The 19,954-nt window shown below is 38.3% G+C and overlaps 1 protein-coding gene across 1 annotated transcript in view; it reads left to right on the top strand.

The window, feature by feature from the left end:
- Positions 1 to 19,954, top strand: part of LOC132267346 (probable LRR receptor-like serine/threonine-protein kinase At5g63710) — a 109,782-nt gene that overhangs the window by 76,556 nt on the left and 13,272 nt on the right. Inside the window, exon 11 of the mRNA XM_059768503.1 lies at positions 17,857 to 18,251. Within this exon, the coding sequence (XP_059624486.1) occupies positions 17,857 to 18,251 (395 nt within the window). The remainder of the gene's footprint in view (positions 1 to 17,856; positions 18,252 to 19,954) is intronic.

Here is a 19,954-nt window from a genome sequence, read left to right on the forward strand (position 1 = left end):
GCCAAGATTTCCTAAAAGAAGAGTGGGTTTGTTCTCTCAGCCTAGAAAAGAGGATGGTGGTTTTGCTCTCAGCCAAGGTTTGCTCCCAACTTAAAAGAAGAGTGGGTTCGCGCTCTCAGCGTAGAAAAGAGCAAGACGTGTTTGTAAATTATAATGAAATCTCCTCATCCATGGATGTAGCCCGAGTTTGGGTGAACCATGTAAAAATCTTGTGTTGTGATTTGGAATCACTTTTCTTCTTCTGATTTAATTTATGGCTTCCGTTGTGCACCAACAGAAAGGGTGTTAGGAAGTGTACTTAGCTGCCTGTATATCCATTGTCTCACTTTGGGTCCTATGAAAAGCTGTCTAATGGTCATAGAAGTTTTCTTATCCACCTCAATACTATTACCATCCCAAAAACTGTCTCTGAAGCATTGGGAAGTAAAGAGTGGAAAGAAGCTATGAAGGTTGAAATGGATGCACTTGAGAAGAACAAAACATGGGACTTGGTGGAACCGCCTCAAGGAAAGAAACTAGTGGGATGTAAATGGGTCTTCACTGTGAAGTATAAGGCAGATGGATCACTTAAATGGTATTAGGCAAGGTTAGTAGCTAAGGGGTATACTCAAACCTATGGGATAGATTATCTTGAAACATTTGCTCCTGTTGCAAAAATGAATACTATAAGACTCCTATTATCTTTAGCAGCTAATCGTGGCTAGAGTTTGCAGTAGTTTGATGTAAAAAAGGCCTTTTTACATGGTGATCTTGATGATGAAATCTATATGGAGGTTCCTCCAGGGTTTGAGTCAGAGAAGAATAAGGTGTGTAAGTTAAAAATGGCACTTTATAGCTTAAAATAGTCTCCCAGGGCTTGGTTTGGCAGATTTACTACCGTAATGAAAGATTTGGGTTACAAACAAAGTCAGGATGATCACACATTGTTTGTCAAGCATTCTGCTTCAGGGGGATTTACAACTCTATTAGTCTATGTGGATGATATAGTGGTAACAGGGGATGACTTGTAAGGGATGGAGGCATTGAAAAAGGTGTTTATTGCAAGAGTTTGAGATTAAAGAACTCGGCAAGTTAAAATACTTCCTCGGCATTGAAGTGGCTCACTCTCGACATGGGATCTTTATATCCCTATAGAAGTATGTGCTGGATTTATTAACTGAGACAGGGAAACTAGGGTGTAAACCAGTGGAGACACCCATTGAACGGAATCACAAGCTTTGTGAAGCTCCAGAAGATGTGGTGGTGGATAGAGAATCCTATCAGAGATTAGCAGACATAGCCTATATTGTAGGAGTGGTGAGTCAATTTATGCACAATCCAAAAGAGGTACATCTTCAAGCAACACATCGAATTCTACAGTACTTGAAAGGTACTCCAGGAAAGGGAGTGTTGTTTAGAAGAGGAAATGAATTGACATTAGAAGCATACACGGATGCAAATTGTGCCAGATCAATTGATGACAAAAGATCAACTTCAGGCTATAGTAAATTCCTTGGAGGCAACCTTGTAACGTGGAGAAGCAAGAAGCAAAATGTAGTTGCAAGGTCAAGTGTAGAAGTTGAGTTCAGAGCTATGGCATTAGGAGTTTGTGAGCTTCTATGGTTGAAAATAATTTTAGAAGATCTAAAGATTGCATGGGAAGGACCTATGAAGCTATATTGTGATAACAAATCAGCAATTAATATTACACATAACCCTGTGCAACAGACCGCACCAAGTATGTGGAAGTAATAAACATTTTATAGAGGAGAAGTTGGATAATGGGTTGATTTGTACACCATTTGTGTCAAAGGGTCAACTTGCAGATGTGTTAACTAAAGGATTGAGTGGTTCTGCATTTCAGTCTATTGTTAGCAAGCTGGGAATGGAAAATATCCACTCATCAGCTTGAGGGGGAGTGTTAGAATCAGTAATTATAGTAAGAATAGGTTTTGCAAATTTTACAGCTCACTAGATGAGGAGAAAACGTGTATTATAGCTGTATATATGTCCTGTAATTAGAATGTATATTTTGCTAGCTAATATCCCTGATTTATAGGGATTTTATTCTAGGAGTCAATATTCCAGATTTTTAGGCTGTTGTTTGCCTATATATTTTTTCCGTTGACATTGCTAAATAAATAATAATATTCCCATTATTTCATAGATTCCCCCCCCCCCCCCCCCCCCCCCCCCCCCAAGAAACTTCCTTTGAATATCATCATGTCTTTGAACAACTATCTTAGGCATCGAAAATAGTGACATATAGTAGGTCGGGAGACTTGAGAGTGTGCTTTTCATAAGTGTAACCCTCCCTTCTTTGGACAAGTATTGCTTCTTCTAACCTGCAAGTGTTGAAAAAGAGATATTCGGTTTTAATAAGACCAGATTTTAGGGGATATGATAGGCATGCAAATATAGATAGTCAATGACCAGATTTTAGGGGATATTTTAGTGTACAACCTGTAGCTTCTATTAGTGTACAGCCTGTAGCTTCTATTAGTGTACAGCCTGTAGCTTATGTTAGTATACAGCTTGTAATTACAGCCTATAGTTTGCTGTTACAGCCTGTAGTCAGCTTGTAGTTTCCTTTTTTTAGCTTCTTGTATTTCCTATTTAACTAAAGCATTGTAAACCATTCAAAGTAAACCAAAATACAGATTTCCTTTCAATCTTGAAATCTCCTATTTGGTATCAGAGCATCCTACCGATTCTTCTGAAAAAAAACCCCCTAGCCGTCTCTCTCTCTCTCTTTTTTTTTTTTTTTCTCACTCTCTCTCTCTTCCAAACAACCCTAATCACCATGTCTGATGACATACCTGAGTCCAAGACCAAGACCTTTGAGTCCCAAGTCCAAAACTCTCAGACACACTCGGTTCAGATTACCACAATTCGGCTAAATGGTGAAAACTTCCTTCGCTGGTCCCAGTCCGTGCGGATGTATATCCGAGGCAAAGGCAAAATCAGCTACCTAACAGGAGAAAAGAAGGAACCAAAACCTGAAGATCCATCCTACTCGACTTGGGATGCAGAGAATTCGATGGTGATGACCTGGTTGGTGAATTCAATGGAGGAGGACATCAGTTCTAATTATATGTGTTACCACACAACAAAAGAACTTTGCGACAATGCCAACCAGATGTATTCAGACCTGGGAAATCAGTCTCAAGTCTATGAACTAACGCTGAAACTCGGAGAGATCTGTCAAGGAGAAAATAGTGTTACAAAATATTTCAACTCTCTAAAACGTTTGTGGCAAGACCTTGATTTGTTCAGCGATTATGAGTGGAAATCGCCTGAAGATTACAACCATTACAAAAAAAAAGGTGGAAGACAACCGCATCTTCAAGTTTCTCATAGGACTCAATGTCGAGTTTGATGAAGTGAGGCAGAATAATTGGATGACAACCCTTGCCTTTAATTGGTGAAGTCTTCTCCGAGGTTCGAAGAGAGGAAAGTCGCAGGCTGGTCATGCTTGGAAAAAAGTTATCAAATGGTGCTATTGAGACCTCTGCCTTAGTCGCATCTAAAGCGAATATTGGCAGGAAACATAATGAAAAGCCCCGTCTTTGGTGTGACCACTGCAACAAGCCTCACCATACCCGTGAAACTTGCTGAAAAATTCATGGTAAACCAGCGAATTGGCAGAGTAAGCAGGAAGGCAGATTCAACCGAGCCCCATCAGTTCATGAAGCGAAGGCACTTCCCTTCAGCAAAGAACAAATGGATCATCTTCTAAAATTGTGAAATTCAATTCCTCATCTGGTACTCCTAATGCTTCTCTTGCTCAAACAGGTAACAACCCGAAGGCCTTATCTTGTTGTTCAAATTCCAGTGTTACCCCATGGATCATTGATTCAGGGGCTTCTGACCATATGACAAGTTTTTCTCATTTATTTCAAACTTATTCACCCTGTTCTGGCTCTGAAAAAATCAGAATAGCCGATGGTTATTATTCTCCGATTGCAGGCAAAGGTTTGGTAAAACTTCCAAAAATTATTGACATTAAGTCTGTCCTTCATGTCCCTAAGCTTGCTTGTAACCTTTTATCAGTTAGTAAATTGTCTAAAGACTCTAATTGTCGTGTTATCTTTTTTGAATCCTATTGTGAATTTTAGGACCAGAGCTTGGGGAAGACGATTGGCAGTGCTAAGATGATAGATGGTCTCTACTATTTTGAAGATGATATTTCAAGTAATAAAAAGGCTCAAGGTTTGAGTAGTTTTCGTTCTATCCCTGTTAGAAAACAAATAATGCTATAGCATTTTAGACTAGGGCATCATAGTTTCCCTTATCTTAAAAAATTATTTCCTTCTTTGTTTAAAGGATTGGATTGTTCATCTTTTTATTATGAGAATTGTTTTTTATCAAAGAGTCATCGTACTATGTATTCTCCCAAACCTTACCAAACATCGAAACCATTTTATTTAATCCATAGCGATGTTTGGGGCCCTTCTAGGATCACAACTCTTTTTGGAAAAAAATGGTTTGTGACTTTTATTAATGATCATACACGTTTGTGTTGGGTGTATTTAATGAATGAAAAATCTGAGGTTGAAAAATTATTCAAGGATTTTTATATGATGATTGAAAATCAATTTCAAACAAAAATTGGCATTCTTCATACTGATAACGGCACCGAATACTTAAATGAAGTTTTAGGAAGTTTTTTAACAGAAAAAGGAATTTTTCACCAATCCACTTGTGTTGACACACCCCAACAAAACGGAATTGCTGAAAGAAAGAATAAACATTTACTTGAAGTTTCTCGTGCCATCATGTTTTCAATGAATGTTCCTAAGTATTTGTGGGGTGAAGCTGTTTTAACAGCAACATATTTGATTAACAGGATGCCTACTTGTGTTCTTAACTATTTTACACCCCTTGAAAGCCTTAAATTTTTTTTTTCCTGAAACTCGGATTTATTCCAACCTGCCTTTGAAAGTATTTGGGTGCACTATCTTTGTCCATTTACCTAGTAGATTTCGGTCTAAATTGGATCCTCGGGCTGAAAATTGTGTATTTGTTGGGTATGCCCCGAATAAAAAGGGGTACAAATGCTTTAATTCGAAAACAAAAAAAATGTTTATCAGTATGGATGTCTTTTTTCTAGAAAATCATCCTTATTTTCAGAAAACTTTTCTTCAGGGGGAGAAAGAGAGTGAAGAAAATTTTTGGGAGATTTCTACTAATATTCCCTTACCTAAAACTATTGTCTCACACTCTATTACTCCAAACACTGATCTTTTTAAACAGGGAAATGATGTTCTAGAATCAGGAAACCCGGAGCCTCCTAGTCCTAATCTGCCGAGCCTTACTGTATCTCCAACAGGGGGAGAAATCCTACCAACGGTTCCAAAATAACTGAATCCTGAGCTTATGGTTTATAACAGGAAAAAGACTCAATAAAAGAGTAGTGAGCCTACTATTGTACCTGAGCAAGGCCAATTAGAGGTCCCGAGCAATGACTCCCTGAACACTCTAAGGTACTCTAAATCCTAACTTGTCTACAGTTGTCCCTACTATTTCTGATCGTACAGAGTCACCTAGCCAAGTTCCTGTAGACCTTGATATCCCTATAGCTGTTAGAAAAGGAATCCGAACCTGTACCCAGCATCCCATTGCCAAATACTTGTCTTATGATAAACTTTCCCATAAACATAGGGCCTTTACTTCAAATATTTCTCACTTGTTTGTTCTAAGAAACATTCAGGAAGAACTAGATGATCCGAATTGGAAACCAACAGTGTTAGAGGAGATGAATGCTCTTAAAAGGAGTGGAACGTGGGAGATAGTTGAGTTGCCCAAAGGAAAGAAAACTGTTTGGTGTAAATGGGTTTTCACTATTAAGTGTAAAGCTGATGGTAGTGTGGAAAGGTACAAGGCAAGACTTGTGGCGAAAGGTTTTACGCAAACGTATGGCATTGATTACCAAGAGACGTTTGCTCCTGTAGCAAAAATAAATTCTATCCGAGTCTTATTGTCGTTGGCAGTCAATTCTAACCTGCCATTACATCAATTGGACATAAAAAATGCCTTTTTAAATGGAGACTTGGAAGAAGAAGTGTTTATGAGCTTGCCACCTGGGTTCAAATGAAAACATAGTCAGAGCAAAGTCTGTAAACTCAAAAAATCCCTGTACGGTTTGAAACAGTCTCCAAGAGCGTGGTTTGAACGCTTTGGAAAGGCTGTGAAGAGTCATGGGTATCATCAAAGTCAGGCAGACCATACCATGTTCTACAAACACGGTGAGGAAGGGAAAATTGCCGTTTTAATTGTGTACGTGGATGATATAATTTTGATAGGTGATGACATTGAAGAGTTGACTAGACTGAAGAAGAAACTTGCTAAAGATTTTGAAGTCAAAGATCTGGGAGCATTAAAATACTTCCTTGGAATGGAATTTGCCAGGTCAAGAGAAGGAATTTTTGTGAATCAACGAAAATATGTACTTGATTTGCTTAATGAGACAGGACTACTCGGGTGTAAAGCTGCTGACACTCCAATTGAAGTCAACCTGAAGTTAGAAGCTGCCGAACCCGAGAATATGGTTGATCGTGAAAGATATCAGAGATTGGTGGGAAGACTAATTTACTTATCTCACACACGCCCAGATATAGCATTTGCAGTCAGTATGGTGAGTCAGTTCATGCACTCTCCTGGACAGGAACACTTTGAAGCAGTGTACAGGATTCTGAGGTACTTAAAGGGCTCACGAGGTAAAGGACTTACGTTCAAGAAACAAGGTCAATTGCAAGTGGAGGTATACACAGATGCTGATTGGGCAGGCAGTATAGTTGATAGACGATCTACCTCAGGATATTGCACCTTCGTTGGAGGAAACTTAGTCACGTGGCGAAGCAAGAAACAAAATGTAGTAGCGAGGAGCAGTGCAGAAGCCGAGTTCAGAGCACTCGCCCATGGGATTTGTGAAGCTATATGGTTAAGAAGACTCCTTGAAGATTTGAAGGTTACTGTTTCTCCTCCAATGAGAGTCTACTGTGACAACAAAGCTGCCATTTCAATTGCTCATAATCCAGTCCTCCACGACAGAACCAAACATGTGGAAGTTGACAAACACTTTATCAAGGAAAAGCTTGACTGTGGTATGATTTGCATTCCTTATGTCTCTACTACTGAACAAGCTGCAGACATCCTTACCAAAGGACTACACAAAAGACAGTTTGAAGTTTTAAGAAGCAAGCTAGCTATGGAAGACATCTACAAGCCAGCTTGAGGGGGAGTGTTGAAAAAGAGATATTCGGTTTTAATAAGACCAGATTTTAGGGGATATGATAGGCGTGCAAATATAGATAGTCAATGACCAGATTTTAGGGGATATTTTAGTGTACAACCTGTAGCTTCTATTAGTGTACAGCCTGTAGCTTCTGTTAGTATACAGCTTGTAATTACAGCCTATAGTTTGCTGTTACAGCCTGCAGTCAGCTTGTAGTTTCCTTTTTTTAGCCCCTTGTATTTCCTATTTAACTAAAGCATTGTAAACCATTCAAAGTAAGGCAAAATACAGATTTCCTTTCAATCTTGAAATCTCCTATTGCAAGCCTCTTCTTAAACCGCTCAACAATCAGATCCCACATAGAAACTCTACTCGACGAGGCTCTCAAAGGGAGTCCCAAGTAGGAGATTAGAAAAGAGCCAACACCACACCCCAGAGTATCAACCAAGGCATGAATATCATCCACCTCCCCAACTGGTACAATCTCCCGTTTCACAGTTTTAATCTTTAACCCAAAAACAACTTGGAAGCAGGCTAGCACGCACCGTAATTACCTCAACTGAAGGAGACTAGCATCACAAAAGACAATGGTGTCATCCGTAAAAAGCAGGTGGGAGATGACCAATTGATTCGGAGCTTTACCCATCGAGAATCCATGAATGAACCCAAGATCACCCGCCCTCCCCATCAAACGGCTAAAAGCCTCCATGACGATAATAAACAAGAATGGAGAAAGAGGGTCCCCCTGCCTCAATCCACGAGAACTAGCAAAAAAACCAGCCTGGGATCCATTCACTAAAACAGAGAACCGAGCCCTTGAAATACATAAAAAATTCCAGGCCCTCCACTTTTGTCCGAAGCCCATTCTCTCCATCAGGTATGTAAAAAAATTCCAGCAAACATGATCATAAGCCTTTTTAATATCCAGGTTGCAAACAACCCCCGGAATACAACTTCTCACCCTAAGCTCAATGCATTCACTAGCAATCAAACCTTAATCTAGAATTTTACGCCTTCCAACAAAAGCATTCTGGGAGTCCGAAATCACCCATTTGAGAACACTACTTAACCGAATGGCTAAGACTTTCGCAATAATTTTATACACCACCCCAACAAGACTAATTGGTCTAAAATCCTTCGCCTCACCTGCTCTGCCCTTTTTTGGGATAAGAGTGATGAAGGAAGCGTTGAGGCTCTTCTCAAAAGAACTATACGAAAAAAAAGAATCCAATGCCCCCATAACCTCAGCCTTCACCAGCTCCCAATTCTGATGAAAAAAGCTAAAGTAAACCCGTCCGGCCCAGGAGTGTTATCCCCATTGTAGCTCTTCAGAGCTACCAACACCTTTTCCTCCCCAAACGGCATTTCAAGCCCATCTCTATCACCTTCCGAGATTGTTGGAAACTCAAGCCCATCAAGTAAGGGCCTCCAACTGGAAGTCTCCTCAAATAGTTGCTGTAATAAGACACGAACCCATCCCGGATCTCATCATCTCTAGACACCATAACCCCATTAAATTGCATTCTCTCAATATGGTTACATCTTCTGTGAGCATTGGCCATTTGGTGAAAAAAAAAATCGTATTTCGATCCCCTTCCTTAAGCCAGAGTGCTCTAAACTTTTGTCTCCATGAGATCTCCATCTCCACAATCTCTCCAAACTCAACCTTGCACTCCTCCCTTCCACTAATATCCCTGCTGCAGAGGCCCTTCTCACCCTCCTTTCCGTCCAAATATGAGATTTCCAATAGGATTTTATTCTTTCGCCACTCAAGAATGCTAAACACTTCTTTGTTCCATTTCTTGATGTCGATCTTCGACAACCTTAGCTTGGGGGCCAACTGGAAGCTCGAACTGCCCCTAACCTCATACCCCGTCCACCAAAGCCGAACCCTATCTTTGAAGTCTTCAACCCAGAGCCACATATTTTCAAACCAGAAGGGCGATCTCCCTCTCCTCACCCCTCCACAATCAAGAAGAATAGGGATGTGGTCCGAAATAGCACGGGCCAAAGTTTCTTGAGAAACATTAGGGAACATTTCCTCCAAATCTCCTGAGATTAAGGCTTATCACAACTACTTGGAAGAAGATGCTTGTTGCTTTTCTATCCCTACAAGGATATAACTAATTGGAGTCATAGGGCTTAACTTTGTGACACTTATCATGCATTGGCAATAAATAAGTGTCTTTTTTTTCTTTTCTTTTCTTTTTTTTTTTTCATAATATTTATTTATGTTACGACTAGAACATAGGTTGACAAATTTTGAATCAAAAGCCAAAGTCTGTATTATTATTTTTGTTGTATAGTATTGTATGAGTTATCATGCATGTATAGTTAGTATTGTATGAGTTGTCACTTACCCCTCATTACCATATATAGAATTACCATGTATAGGGTTTTCTTATTCTCCACTCACCTACTCCCGTAACTTCTCCTATATAAACACCATTGTATTATTGTATTACTCAATAACATATAATTTTTCATATATTCTATCTCTCTATCTCTCTTTCAACATGGTATCAGAGCCGAAATCGATCCCTCTTTAATTCTTTTTTAGTTTTATTCGGAATCCGATCTACGGATCAACTCGTCTCGGATCTACGGATCAACTCGTCTCGTCTCAAATCTTTGCAACTCGTCTCAAATCTTTGCAACTCGTTTCAGACTCTTAACAACTTCGTACTTAGTTTCAAGTTGGACACTTGAGTTAAAATCTCCGTGTACCAACTTGAGCAATCTCTCTCGGATTCCTCCTCGGCTCTCTCCTCGATAATTTCTCTCGGGTTCATCTCGGCTAGATCTTGGTTCTCTTATCTTGGCTCCCTCTCGATACTATATCTCATTTGTACGGTAGCTCTTGTGACCATCTTCTTGGCCAATCACCAGCACCAAACTGGTAAAGCGTGAGCGTGCAAATTAGCCCTCCTCCACCGCTATTATCGTTACTTCAGGTGATACGTGTCTCCATGCTTCATCTTCGACACGTTGGATTATTGATTCAGGGGCATCCGATCACATGACAGGTAACCCATCTCTTCTTTATAATATTTCTCATGTTTTCTCACCATTGGTTGTTGCTATAGCGAATGGTGCCAAATCACCTGTTCATGGAATTGGTACCTTCCGCACTTCGGGTCTCACTTTTTCCTCAATTTTATATATCCCTCAATTTTCATTCAATTTATTGTCAGTTCGCAAAATCATATCAGATTTAAATTGTTCAGTTACTTTTTCTCTTTCCCATTGTGTCTTTCAGGATCTCAAGACGAAGAAGACGATTGATGATGTTTGAGAAGGATGGTCTTTACTACTTCTAGCCAACTACTCTTCCGACAACTTTACATTCCACCTCTTCTTCAGCTTACCAGTGGCATTGCCGCCTTGGACATCCCTCTTCAAATAGTCTTCGAGCCTTGGTCCCTTCTTTAGTTGATTTTTCTAAGTTTAATTGTACCACTTGCAAACTTAGTAAACATCGTCGGGCTAATTTTAAGTCCCGTTTTGATAAAAGTTTAAAACCTTTTGAGTTAGTACATTCGGATGTTTGGGACCAGCTCGTACTACTGGTTTATTTGGTGTTAGTTATTTTGTGTCATTTATTGATGATTATTTACGTTTAACTTGGGTTTATATTCTTAAAGATAAATCTCAAGTATTCTCTCTTTTTCAATCCTTTTATACTGAAATTCAAAATCAGTTTGATGCGAAATTACTTGTTCTTAGAACTGACATTGCCCTTGAATATAAACTTAATGTTTTTCAAAAGTTTCTTGAGTCGAGGGACATTATCCATCAAACATCTTGTGTTGATACCCCTCAACAAAATGGAGTTGCTAAACTGAAGAATGGCCCACTCCTAGCTATCGCTCGTGCCTTAGCAATTCAAATGCATGTTCTAAAACATTTTTGGGCACATACAGTTCTGGTTGCTACTTATCTTTTAAACTGCATGCCTTCTAGGGTCCTTCAAGGAAAATCACCCTTCCAAATGATGTTTTCTGACATAAATCCTTTTTCCATTCCTCCAAAGTTGTTTAAGTGTGTCTGTTTTGTTCATAATCTAAGCCCAGGATGAGACAAACTTGATCCTCGTGCTCACAAATGTATTTTCTTAGGTTATTCTCACACTCAAAAGGGATATAAATGTTACAGTCGAACTCTTCGTAAACATTTTGTGTGTGCAGATGTAACTTTCTTTGAGGATGTTCCTTATTATTCTCAAGAAGGCAATCGCCTGGAGGACTCTGTTCTTTAAGAGTCTATTCTTCCAACTCCAGTTGTTGATTCTGACATCCCACTGGCTCTTCTTGTTTATGCTGGTCGCCGGAAAAGAGTAGTTAATTATGTTCCAACCACTGAGGTAGTAAACCCAGCCTTGCCACTTCCACCGGTCGCTTCAACGCCTGGAGATTTTTCCATCTCTCGGACTCTGATCTTGATCAACGTATTGCTGTTCGGAAAGGTAAACGGTCTTGTACCAATCACCCTATCTCTAATTTTGTATCGTATCCTCTTTTTTCTTTATCTCTAATTCAAGCTTTTTCTTTGTCATTATCCTCTATTGCTCTTCCTAAGTCCTACAGGGAGGCACTTTCTCATCCAGTGTGGTGGAAAGCTATGGAAAAAGAAATAAACGCTTTAAAATTGAATCATACTTGGGACCTTGTTAAAAATGCCTTTCTGCACGATGACCTTAATGAGACAGTCTATATGACTCAACCACCTGGGTTTGAGTATAAGAGGGAGTGTGTGTGTCATCTCAAGAAGTCTATCTATGGCCTCAAACAATCCCCTCGTGCATGGTTTGATAAGTTCAATAAAGCAGTGGTAGCTCATGGTATGACCAGAAGCCAAGCTGACCACTCTCTTTTTTAAGAAAACGAAACATGGTTTTGTGATTCTTATGGTGTATGTAGATGATATTGTTATCACCGGCAGTGACAAAGATGCGATACAAGTTCTAATCCATCACTTGAGTTCTTGCTTCCTTACTAAGGATTTGGGTAAACTTCGGTATTTTCTAGGAATTGAGGTGGCTTGGTCGAAGCAAGGCATTAGCGGAAGTATACTCTTGATCTATTACAGGATACTGGCTATCTTGGTTCAAAACCTGTAGCTACACCCATGGAGACTGATGTAAAACTTAAGTTGGATGATGGTGACCCACTCGATGATCCGGAGATGTATCGGAGATTTATAGGTCAACTTATTTACCTCACAATCACTCGTCTAAACATCTCCTATGCAGTTAGTGTTGTGAGACAGTTCATGACCAGTCCTCGGGTACCTCACATGGAGGCAGTTATAAGCATCTTGAAATATCTCAAGGGTGCTCCGGGACGTTGTCTGTTTTATCAATCTTCTGGAGATTTTTGGATTGAGGTATATACAGATGCAGATTGGCCGGTTTTCCTTCTGATCGACGGTCCACGACGGGTTACTGCACCTTCACAGGAGGAAATCTAGTAACTTGGAGGAGTAATAAATAGTCAATTGTGGCTCGTTCCAGTGTTGAAGCAGAGTTTCGTGCCATAGCACACACTGCCTGTGAACTTACTTGGTTGAAAACTCTTTTACAGGAACTTGGAATTTCAGTCCGATACCCAATTCCTCTCCATTGTGACATATTGCTAGCAATCCAGTCTACCATGAGAGGACTAAACACATTGAAGTAGATTGTCATTTCATTCGATCTAAAGTTGACTCGAATGAGATTGTTACACCTTTTGTTCCTTCTGGTAGACAACTGGCAAACATCTTCACTAAGGCGCTTCCCAAGAACTCTATTGATTCCATATGTAGCAAGCTGGGAGTTATTGACATTTACTCTCCAGCTTAAGGGGGAGTGTTGTACAGTATTGTATGAGTTGTCGTACATGTACAGTTAGTATTATATGAGTTGTCACCTACCCCTCATTACCATATATAGAATTATCATGTATAGGGTTTTCTTTTTCTCCACTCACCTACTCTCGTAACTTCTCCTATATAAACATTATTGTATTATTGTATTTCCCACTCAATAACATATAATTTTTCATATATTCTCTCTCTCTTTCTCTCTCTCAACAATTTTTAACTTTTGATTAGATTTTTAGAAGTTAGTCTAGTTAGTTTGTGGTGGTGTTTCCTTTTCTGATTACAACTAAGTAAGCCTAATTCCTTTGGAATCAAAGGACTATATAAAGACCTGTAGGCTCTCATAATCCATCATCAGACCTGTACAAAGAAATTTCTACACATTACTAAGAGATCATAATTAGAGACCATATTTTTATTTTCATCATCTACATCTTGCATTAGATGGCGAGTTATTATTTGGAGTGTTGATTGTCATCTTGTGGAGCATACATATCATCAACACTAATGTGTTTCTATATAACACACAACTTGAACGACTAGTGGCTTGAGACCGAAATCATTATAGAAGCAGAGTACCAACACCACCACTCCACGAGCCTATTTCCTTGCTATCAACGTCATCGGTGTTTTTCCTACTCTACCAACCCGCATACTACGTCTACCCATCAACTCCCTTATGAGACTACATCTCTCTTAATCTCAAAAGTCTAATATGTACCTATTTATAGAGTTACAAACACAATTCTTGTTGGACAAGGATTACAAATCCTTAGAGGCCAAGACTTTCCAAACAAGAAATTACCTAACAGAATACAACTCTAAAATAGAATCCCAATTAAAATAGGAATTTGAGACACAATTTCCAACAATTTCCACCTTGGCTCAAATTCCATCCAGCCAATCATCGCATCCATGGCATTAATCATAATCAGGGCAATTCTTTTGCAGCTTCAATCTTGACGATACTCCTGCGAAAATCCAATTGCCCACATTATACGTTGCTCGACTACTGAAGCTGATTGACTCGACCAACAACTGAACCTCGTTGCAGCACATGTTGAGACTTCTTTGTTGTTAGGGGCTTATTTGTTGTTGCGTGTATAATGTTGGGGCTTATGTGTAATTTCTGAAACTTGTTATTATGAATAGAATGTGGTGGAAGGATGAAAGTATTCTTTCATTCTTTCTCTTTCCCCATCTCTCTCTCTTTTTTTCTCATCTGTTTTCTTCTCTTTTTCTTCTTCTTCTTTATCACTTACTCTTGATTTGATTATTTCTTGAATTCAACATTCATGTGGTTTTTATTTTTTTATTTTTTTATTTTTTTCTCCTTTGCCTTTGGCTCTGATACCCATTTGTTGGGGAGCGAAAGCGCTCGAATAAGAAAGATTCAAAGAAAGCCAACAAGGCAATCACACACAAACACAAGATATACATGATTCAGCCAAAATCGGCTTACATCCATAGATGAGAAGAGATTCCACTATGATTCGTGAGATATTACAATAATGGAGTACCAACACCACCACTCCACGAGCCTATTTCCTCGCTATCAGTGTCACTGTTGTTTTTCCTACTCTGCCAACCCACAGACTACCTCTACCCATCAACTCCCTTATAAGACTACATCTCTCTCAATCTCATAAGTCTCAACCCACAACATATGTACCTATTTATAGAGTTACAAACACAATTCCTTATTAGACAAAGATTACAATTCCTTAGAGGCTGAGACTGGCCAAACAAGAAATTACCTAACATAATACAACTCTAAAATAGAATCCTAATTAAAATAGGAATTTGAGACACAATTTCCAACATATACATAACTGATTTATATTGTTGTGTTCAAACTATTATTAAGATAATTTTAAAATCAGGTATTGTTAATCTATTCACCAACCTAAATCCATTTTTGCCCCCTAACAATCTGTTTGAACCTTTTTTATACAATTTTATGTAATTTAATTTATTGATATGGTTAGGCTGTAGTCTAGACTTGGTTTTATCACAAAATTGTAAGAGATGGAGATTGTTTGGATTTAGTTGCACTTTATTGGCTAATTTCGTATCAAACTTCTCAAAGCGATTTTATTTTATTTTCTCTCTTATATTAAGTCCTTATTGTTTAGAAGTCATGGTGATTAACCTCGGAGTGTGACGGCCCTCACCCTATCTACCCTATTTAGACACAATATTGTCCACTTTTGGCTCCCTCGGACTAGAGACTTCCCAGTACCCATCCTGGTACTACTCCAGGTTAAGCACGCTCAACTCCGGAGTTCTGATAGGTTCACGGCCATCACGGCTTTAAAACGCGTTGTGTCATAGATGGGCGATGAACGTACATATAGCACTTCACTCTTCCACACCTAGGGAATGTGGGAATTGTGAGCACATGTAGCTCGTACGAGAGCCTTGCCTCTCACAGGCTTGCTCCCGCCCACCGAGCCTCACAATTCCACCCCCTTTGGGAGCTCAACGTTCCCGTCGGCACACTTCCGATTGGGTTAAATTTTGATACCATTTGTGACGGCTCTCACCTTATCCAGACACAATATTGTCCGCTTTGGCTCCCTCGGACCAGAGACTTCCTAGGAGGTCACCCATCCTGGTACTACTCTAGGTTAAGCATGCTTAACTTCGGAGTTCTGATAGGTTCACAACCATCATGGCTTTAAAACGCGTTGTGTCATAGATGGGTGATGAACCTACATATTGCTTTTCACTCTTCCACACCCAGGTGATGTGGGAATTGTGAGCACATGGGGCTCGCACCAGAGACTTGCCTCTCACAGGCCTTTGCTCCGCCCACTGAGCCTCACACGGAGATGCTCAAGAACGGCTTGAAGAAGATCAGATGGTGATTAGAAGGTTACCTCAAGGGTTCTTCAATCAAGGCTGAGAATGACTTTGACCACACACATTGGGATAAGGTAAATTTTTGATATGGTTGATAAAAAATAAAAACCTGATTTGGTTTGAATTAGAAAGTTTTTTGAGAAGTTGTATATATAAACTTGTGCCTTTAAAGTTGTTAGAGTTTCTTAAAACTTCTTTGTATCAGATTTGGATTTTGAAAATTTTTCTGGCAAGTTTAACGCTATACAGATTCTTACTAACCAATACTTAAAAGTATGTGTCGATGCATAACTTGGCAGAGAGCTGTTCAGTGATGCATTGACTGGCTGATTGTGGGAAATCTATTCCAAAAACCTTTTTTTTTTTTTCTTTTTTTTCTTTTTTTTTTTTCTCCAATTTTAGTTATCCACTTGGAGAAGGGTTTCTAAGAACTATAAATTTTCCTAAAAGTTCACCAAGAAAATCAATTTGCTGCTTTCCTTTAAGAACTTTTGCAGCATGCCAGACCCAAATATTTTCTCGGTTTTTCTCAACTTGAGTAAGCAACCTTTTCTGCTATGAGTAAAATAAGATATAAGAGCAGAGAACAATTAAAATAATGAAGCGCTTATAAAATAAGAACAAGATGGGTTAAGATAAAAGATACAAGGTGATAGAAGGTCATAATATATATGGAGCATGTTGGTATTACAAGTGGTAATTCCTACCATGATCCCATATAAATGCAAGAGTAAAAAGGTACATGAACAAGAGAACAATTGTTGTTCTCTCAGATCTTTGCAAAAGATTTTCATGAAGTTCTGAATACATATAGCTTGAAAGTTTGAGAGATAAAAAGTTGAACAAGTGTGTGTTTCAATCTTTATTCTTAAAGCTTGAAGTGAAGATCTTAAAGAACAGCAAGTAGCAGGCTTCCACAGCAACTTCACATCCCTGAAAAAATTTATTCAGGAGCGTTGGTTTGTGTAGCAAATTGGGGCATTGACAATCAGTGTACGGAGATAACGGGTCATAGGTTACTGATTACATTGATGGATGGTAGCAGCTGGTGATTTGAAGGTTGGAGTTTGAACTGGTGGTAATGCTATCATTATAGGTAATGACAGGCTGGTGATTATAGAGGTAGTTTTTAATTAGTTGGTAGAGTTGTACACTTTCTTGGTCATAGAAGATGTTGCCCCATGGATTAGGGGACATGATTTTTTTTTTTATGTTATGGTTTTTCATGTGAAACAAATGGTCTCTTTTACTTTATTTGTTTCATAGTTTATTGTATTCTTTAATTGGATTAAATTGAACTTGATAATTAGTTAATTTAAAATTAATCAACCACAAAAGCATAGGCCTATTCACCCCCTTAAGTTTGATTCCTATCTGTTTATTCATCTGACCATCTGCTTGCACAACTCTCATCGTTGTTACTATCTTAACTAATAAATAACATTCATAGCATTATTATAAATGGAAATCACATCACTATTCCTTGTTGCTGCAATTGTATGTTTTCACTGCAAACGTCCATTCCATCTTAGTCGATTTTGTGTTATTTTATCTCATTGTTCCTTGCCAGCCAACATCTTACTATATTTGGTTTGGTAAATATTCTATAGAATTTAACTTACAGTTTCAGTGGGTATAACACATATGTCATGATCACTCATCCAGTTAACTCATCCTGCTTTGACTTTATAAATAAATAATCTCCAATTTTCCCATTTTTGTGAATAACCAAGCTTCAAATTTGAAACTGACTGTGTTACTAATGTTATGTTCCATTAGTTTTATTTATATTCGATTGGTGGTTGTGGTGGTGGTTGTTATGAAAGAATGACATTGTTATATTTATAGTTTTACTAATGTTAAGTTCCTCACATTCAATTTTAGCACTACTTGTCTTATTGACTATACCACAGATTTAAAACCTGGAGAGAAGGGCCTGGACTGGCCAACAAGAAAACGTGTAGCTTTTGGTGCAGCCCACGGTCTGGAATACCTGCATGAGCATTGCAATCCTAAGATCATACACCGTGATTTAAAAGCTGCAAATATCCTTCTAGATGATGAATTTGAAGCCATTCTTGGAGATTTCGGGCTGGCAAAACTAGTAGATTCAAAATTGACGCATATTACGACTCAAGTGCGTGGAACTATGGGGCATATTGCCCCAGAATATCTATCTACAGGAAAATCATCGGAAAAGACAGACGTGTTTGGATATGGTATAACCCTTTTAGAGCTTATTACTGGTCAGCGTGCAATAGATTTCTCTCGGCTTGAAGAAGAAGAGGATGTTCTGCTGCTTGATCACGTAAGTTCTAATTTACCAATTTCTGTACCATATAAAGGCTCATATCTGTTTTATGCTTCCTTTTCTTTGGGATAGGTTATGGTTTTTAAGAAAGCACAATATTGCATGCTCTTCTGTTTGAGAATGATGTGTATTTGCTTTCTTTTTCTTTTAATTTTACATTTTGGCAATAGTCCGTTGAACATGTTTGATTCATAAGATTTATTACAAAGCTAGGTGCTCTCGACATTTTTTATTGGTTCGCTACATAAATTCCATCCCTTCTTTTGTATGCTCAGGATATAGTTGCTTGAATCCGTTCATAAGACTCATAACAGGTAGGAGACTATCATGTGACTAGTCTAAAATATGTGATGGTTTGCAAAAAAATTTAGTGAAAAGAAAGTGCGACCACCTGATTACACATAGCAAATCAACATCAGAACTATCTATTGCTCCTCTTTATTCTCTAGTATTTTTAATTGAACGACTTATCCCATGAAATTTTGTAAGCTTAATGATTTTTTTAATAATTTTTCATGGGATATGAAATGGTCATATGTTTTAGACTACTCAAATGAATGCACACCAAAGTGTGAGAGTTAATTATCTTGTGTTGTAGACTTGTGTACCTTCTGTGAGTGGAAGATTTGTTAACAGGTGTTGGTATTCTCAAACCAGAATGGGTTTTAAATTATAGAAGAAGGGAATTGGTCTCATGTAAAGATTGTAAAGTGATTTCCGGAGGAAGCCTCGCAAACCAACATCTCATAGTAATCTTTGACATATTAAATATAAATAATTTTGTAAAGCATAAAATATAGGGAAAATTACACTGACACCCCCTCAGGTTAGGTCAAATCTCACATAGATGGACATTTTGGTTTTAACTTGCACTCACATTTTGAAGAGTTAATCTATATTTCACTCACACCCCAAATGTCACTTTTTAGGGGTGTCAAAGTACTTTTTACATGCAAAATAACTATGCTACCCTTTTGACTTGTTGACTTACAAAAAGGGTTTTTCACTTATGACAAAAATACTCTGAGTGACCCATAGAAGCTGTTATGCAGCTGCACTCATAATAGCCATTCTCAACAAACTATCAGAACCCGTCACCCCCACCCAACACCTGCATCACGACCACCCCCACCCCCACCCCCACCCAAAAACTCTGTCACCATCACACATCACCCAAAACCACCCATAAAAGATATTCAAATCAGAAATTAATAATTCACTATAGGAGCCTTCTATAAATGAAAAAAAAAAATGCAGAATATATACAAATCAGAAATTAATATACATGAAAATAAATATGAAACATTAATACTGATAAATAAAAATAATATTAAATTCTTTCAATCATAAACACATACTGATATGCACACATTCAACGTTGAATCCTCGACTACATAATTTTACATTCAAACAGACCCTACCAAAAAACTAACGTTTTCAGAGATAATGCGATGAAAAGAAATTCCCTTGTAAGAAGATATTCAAAAAGACCTCAACCGTAGAAATCAATATGTTAAACTTAATTACATTACACTAATCAAAATCTAAGTAACAAATATATGATGTTCATCAGTATCCACAATTTTGACAATACATATGAGATAAAAGGGGATGTAATAGGGTTACATAGAATATATGCATAGGAGGCTTATATATATATATATATATATATATATAGATATCTTACCGAATACGGTGTT

Source organism: Cornus florida, unplaced genomic scaffold (assembly GCF_030987335.1).
Source record: "Cornus florida cultivar Cherokee Brave unplaced genomic scaffold, ASM3098733v1 CherokeeBrave_3.0.0_Hap2_Chr07, whole genome shotgun sequence".
Classification (NCBI taxonomy): domain Eukaryota; kingdom Viridiplantae; phylum Streptophyta; class Magnoliopsida; order Cornales; family Cornaceae; genus Cornus; species Cornus florida.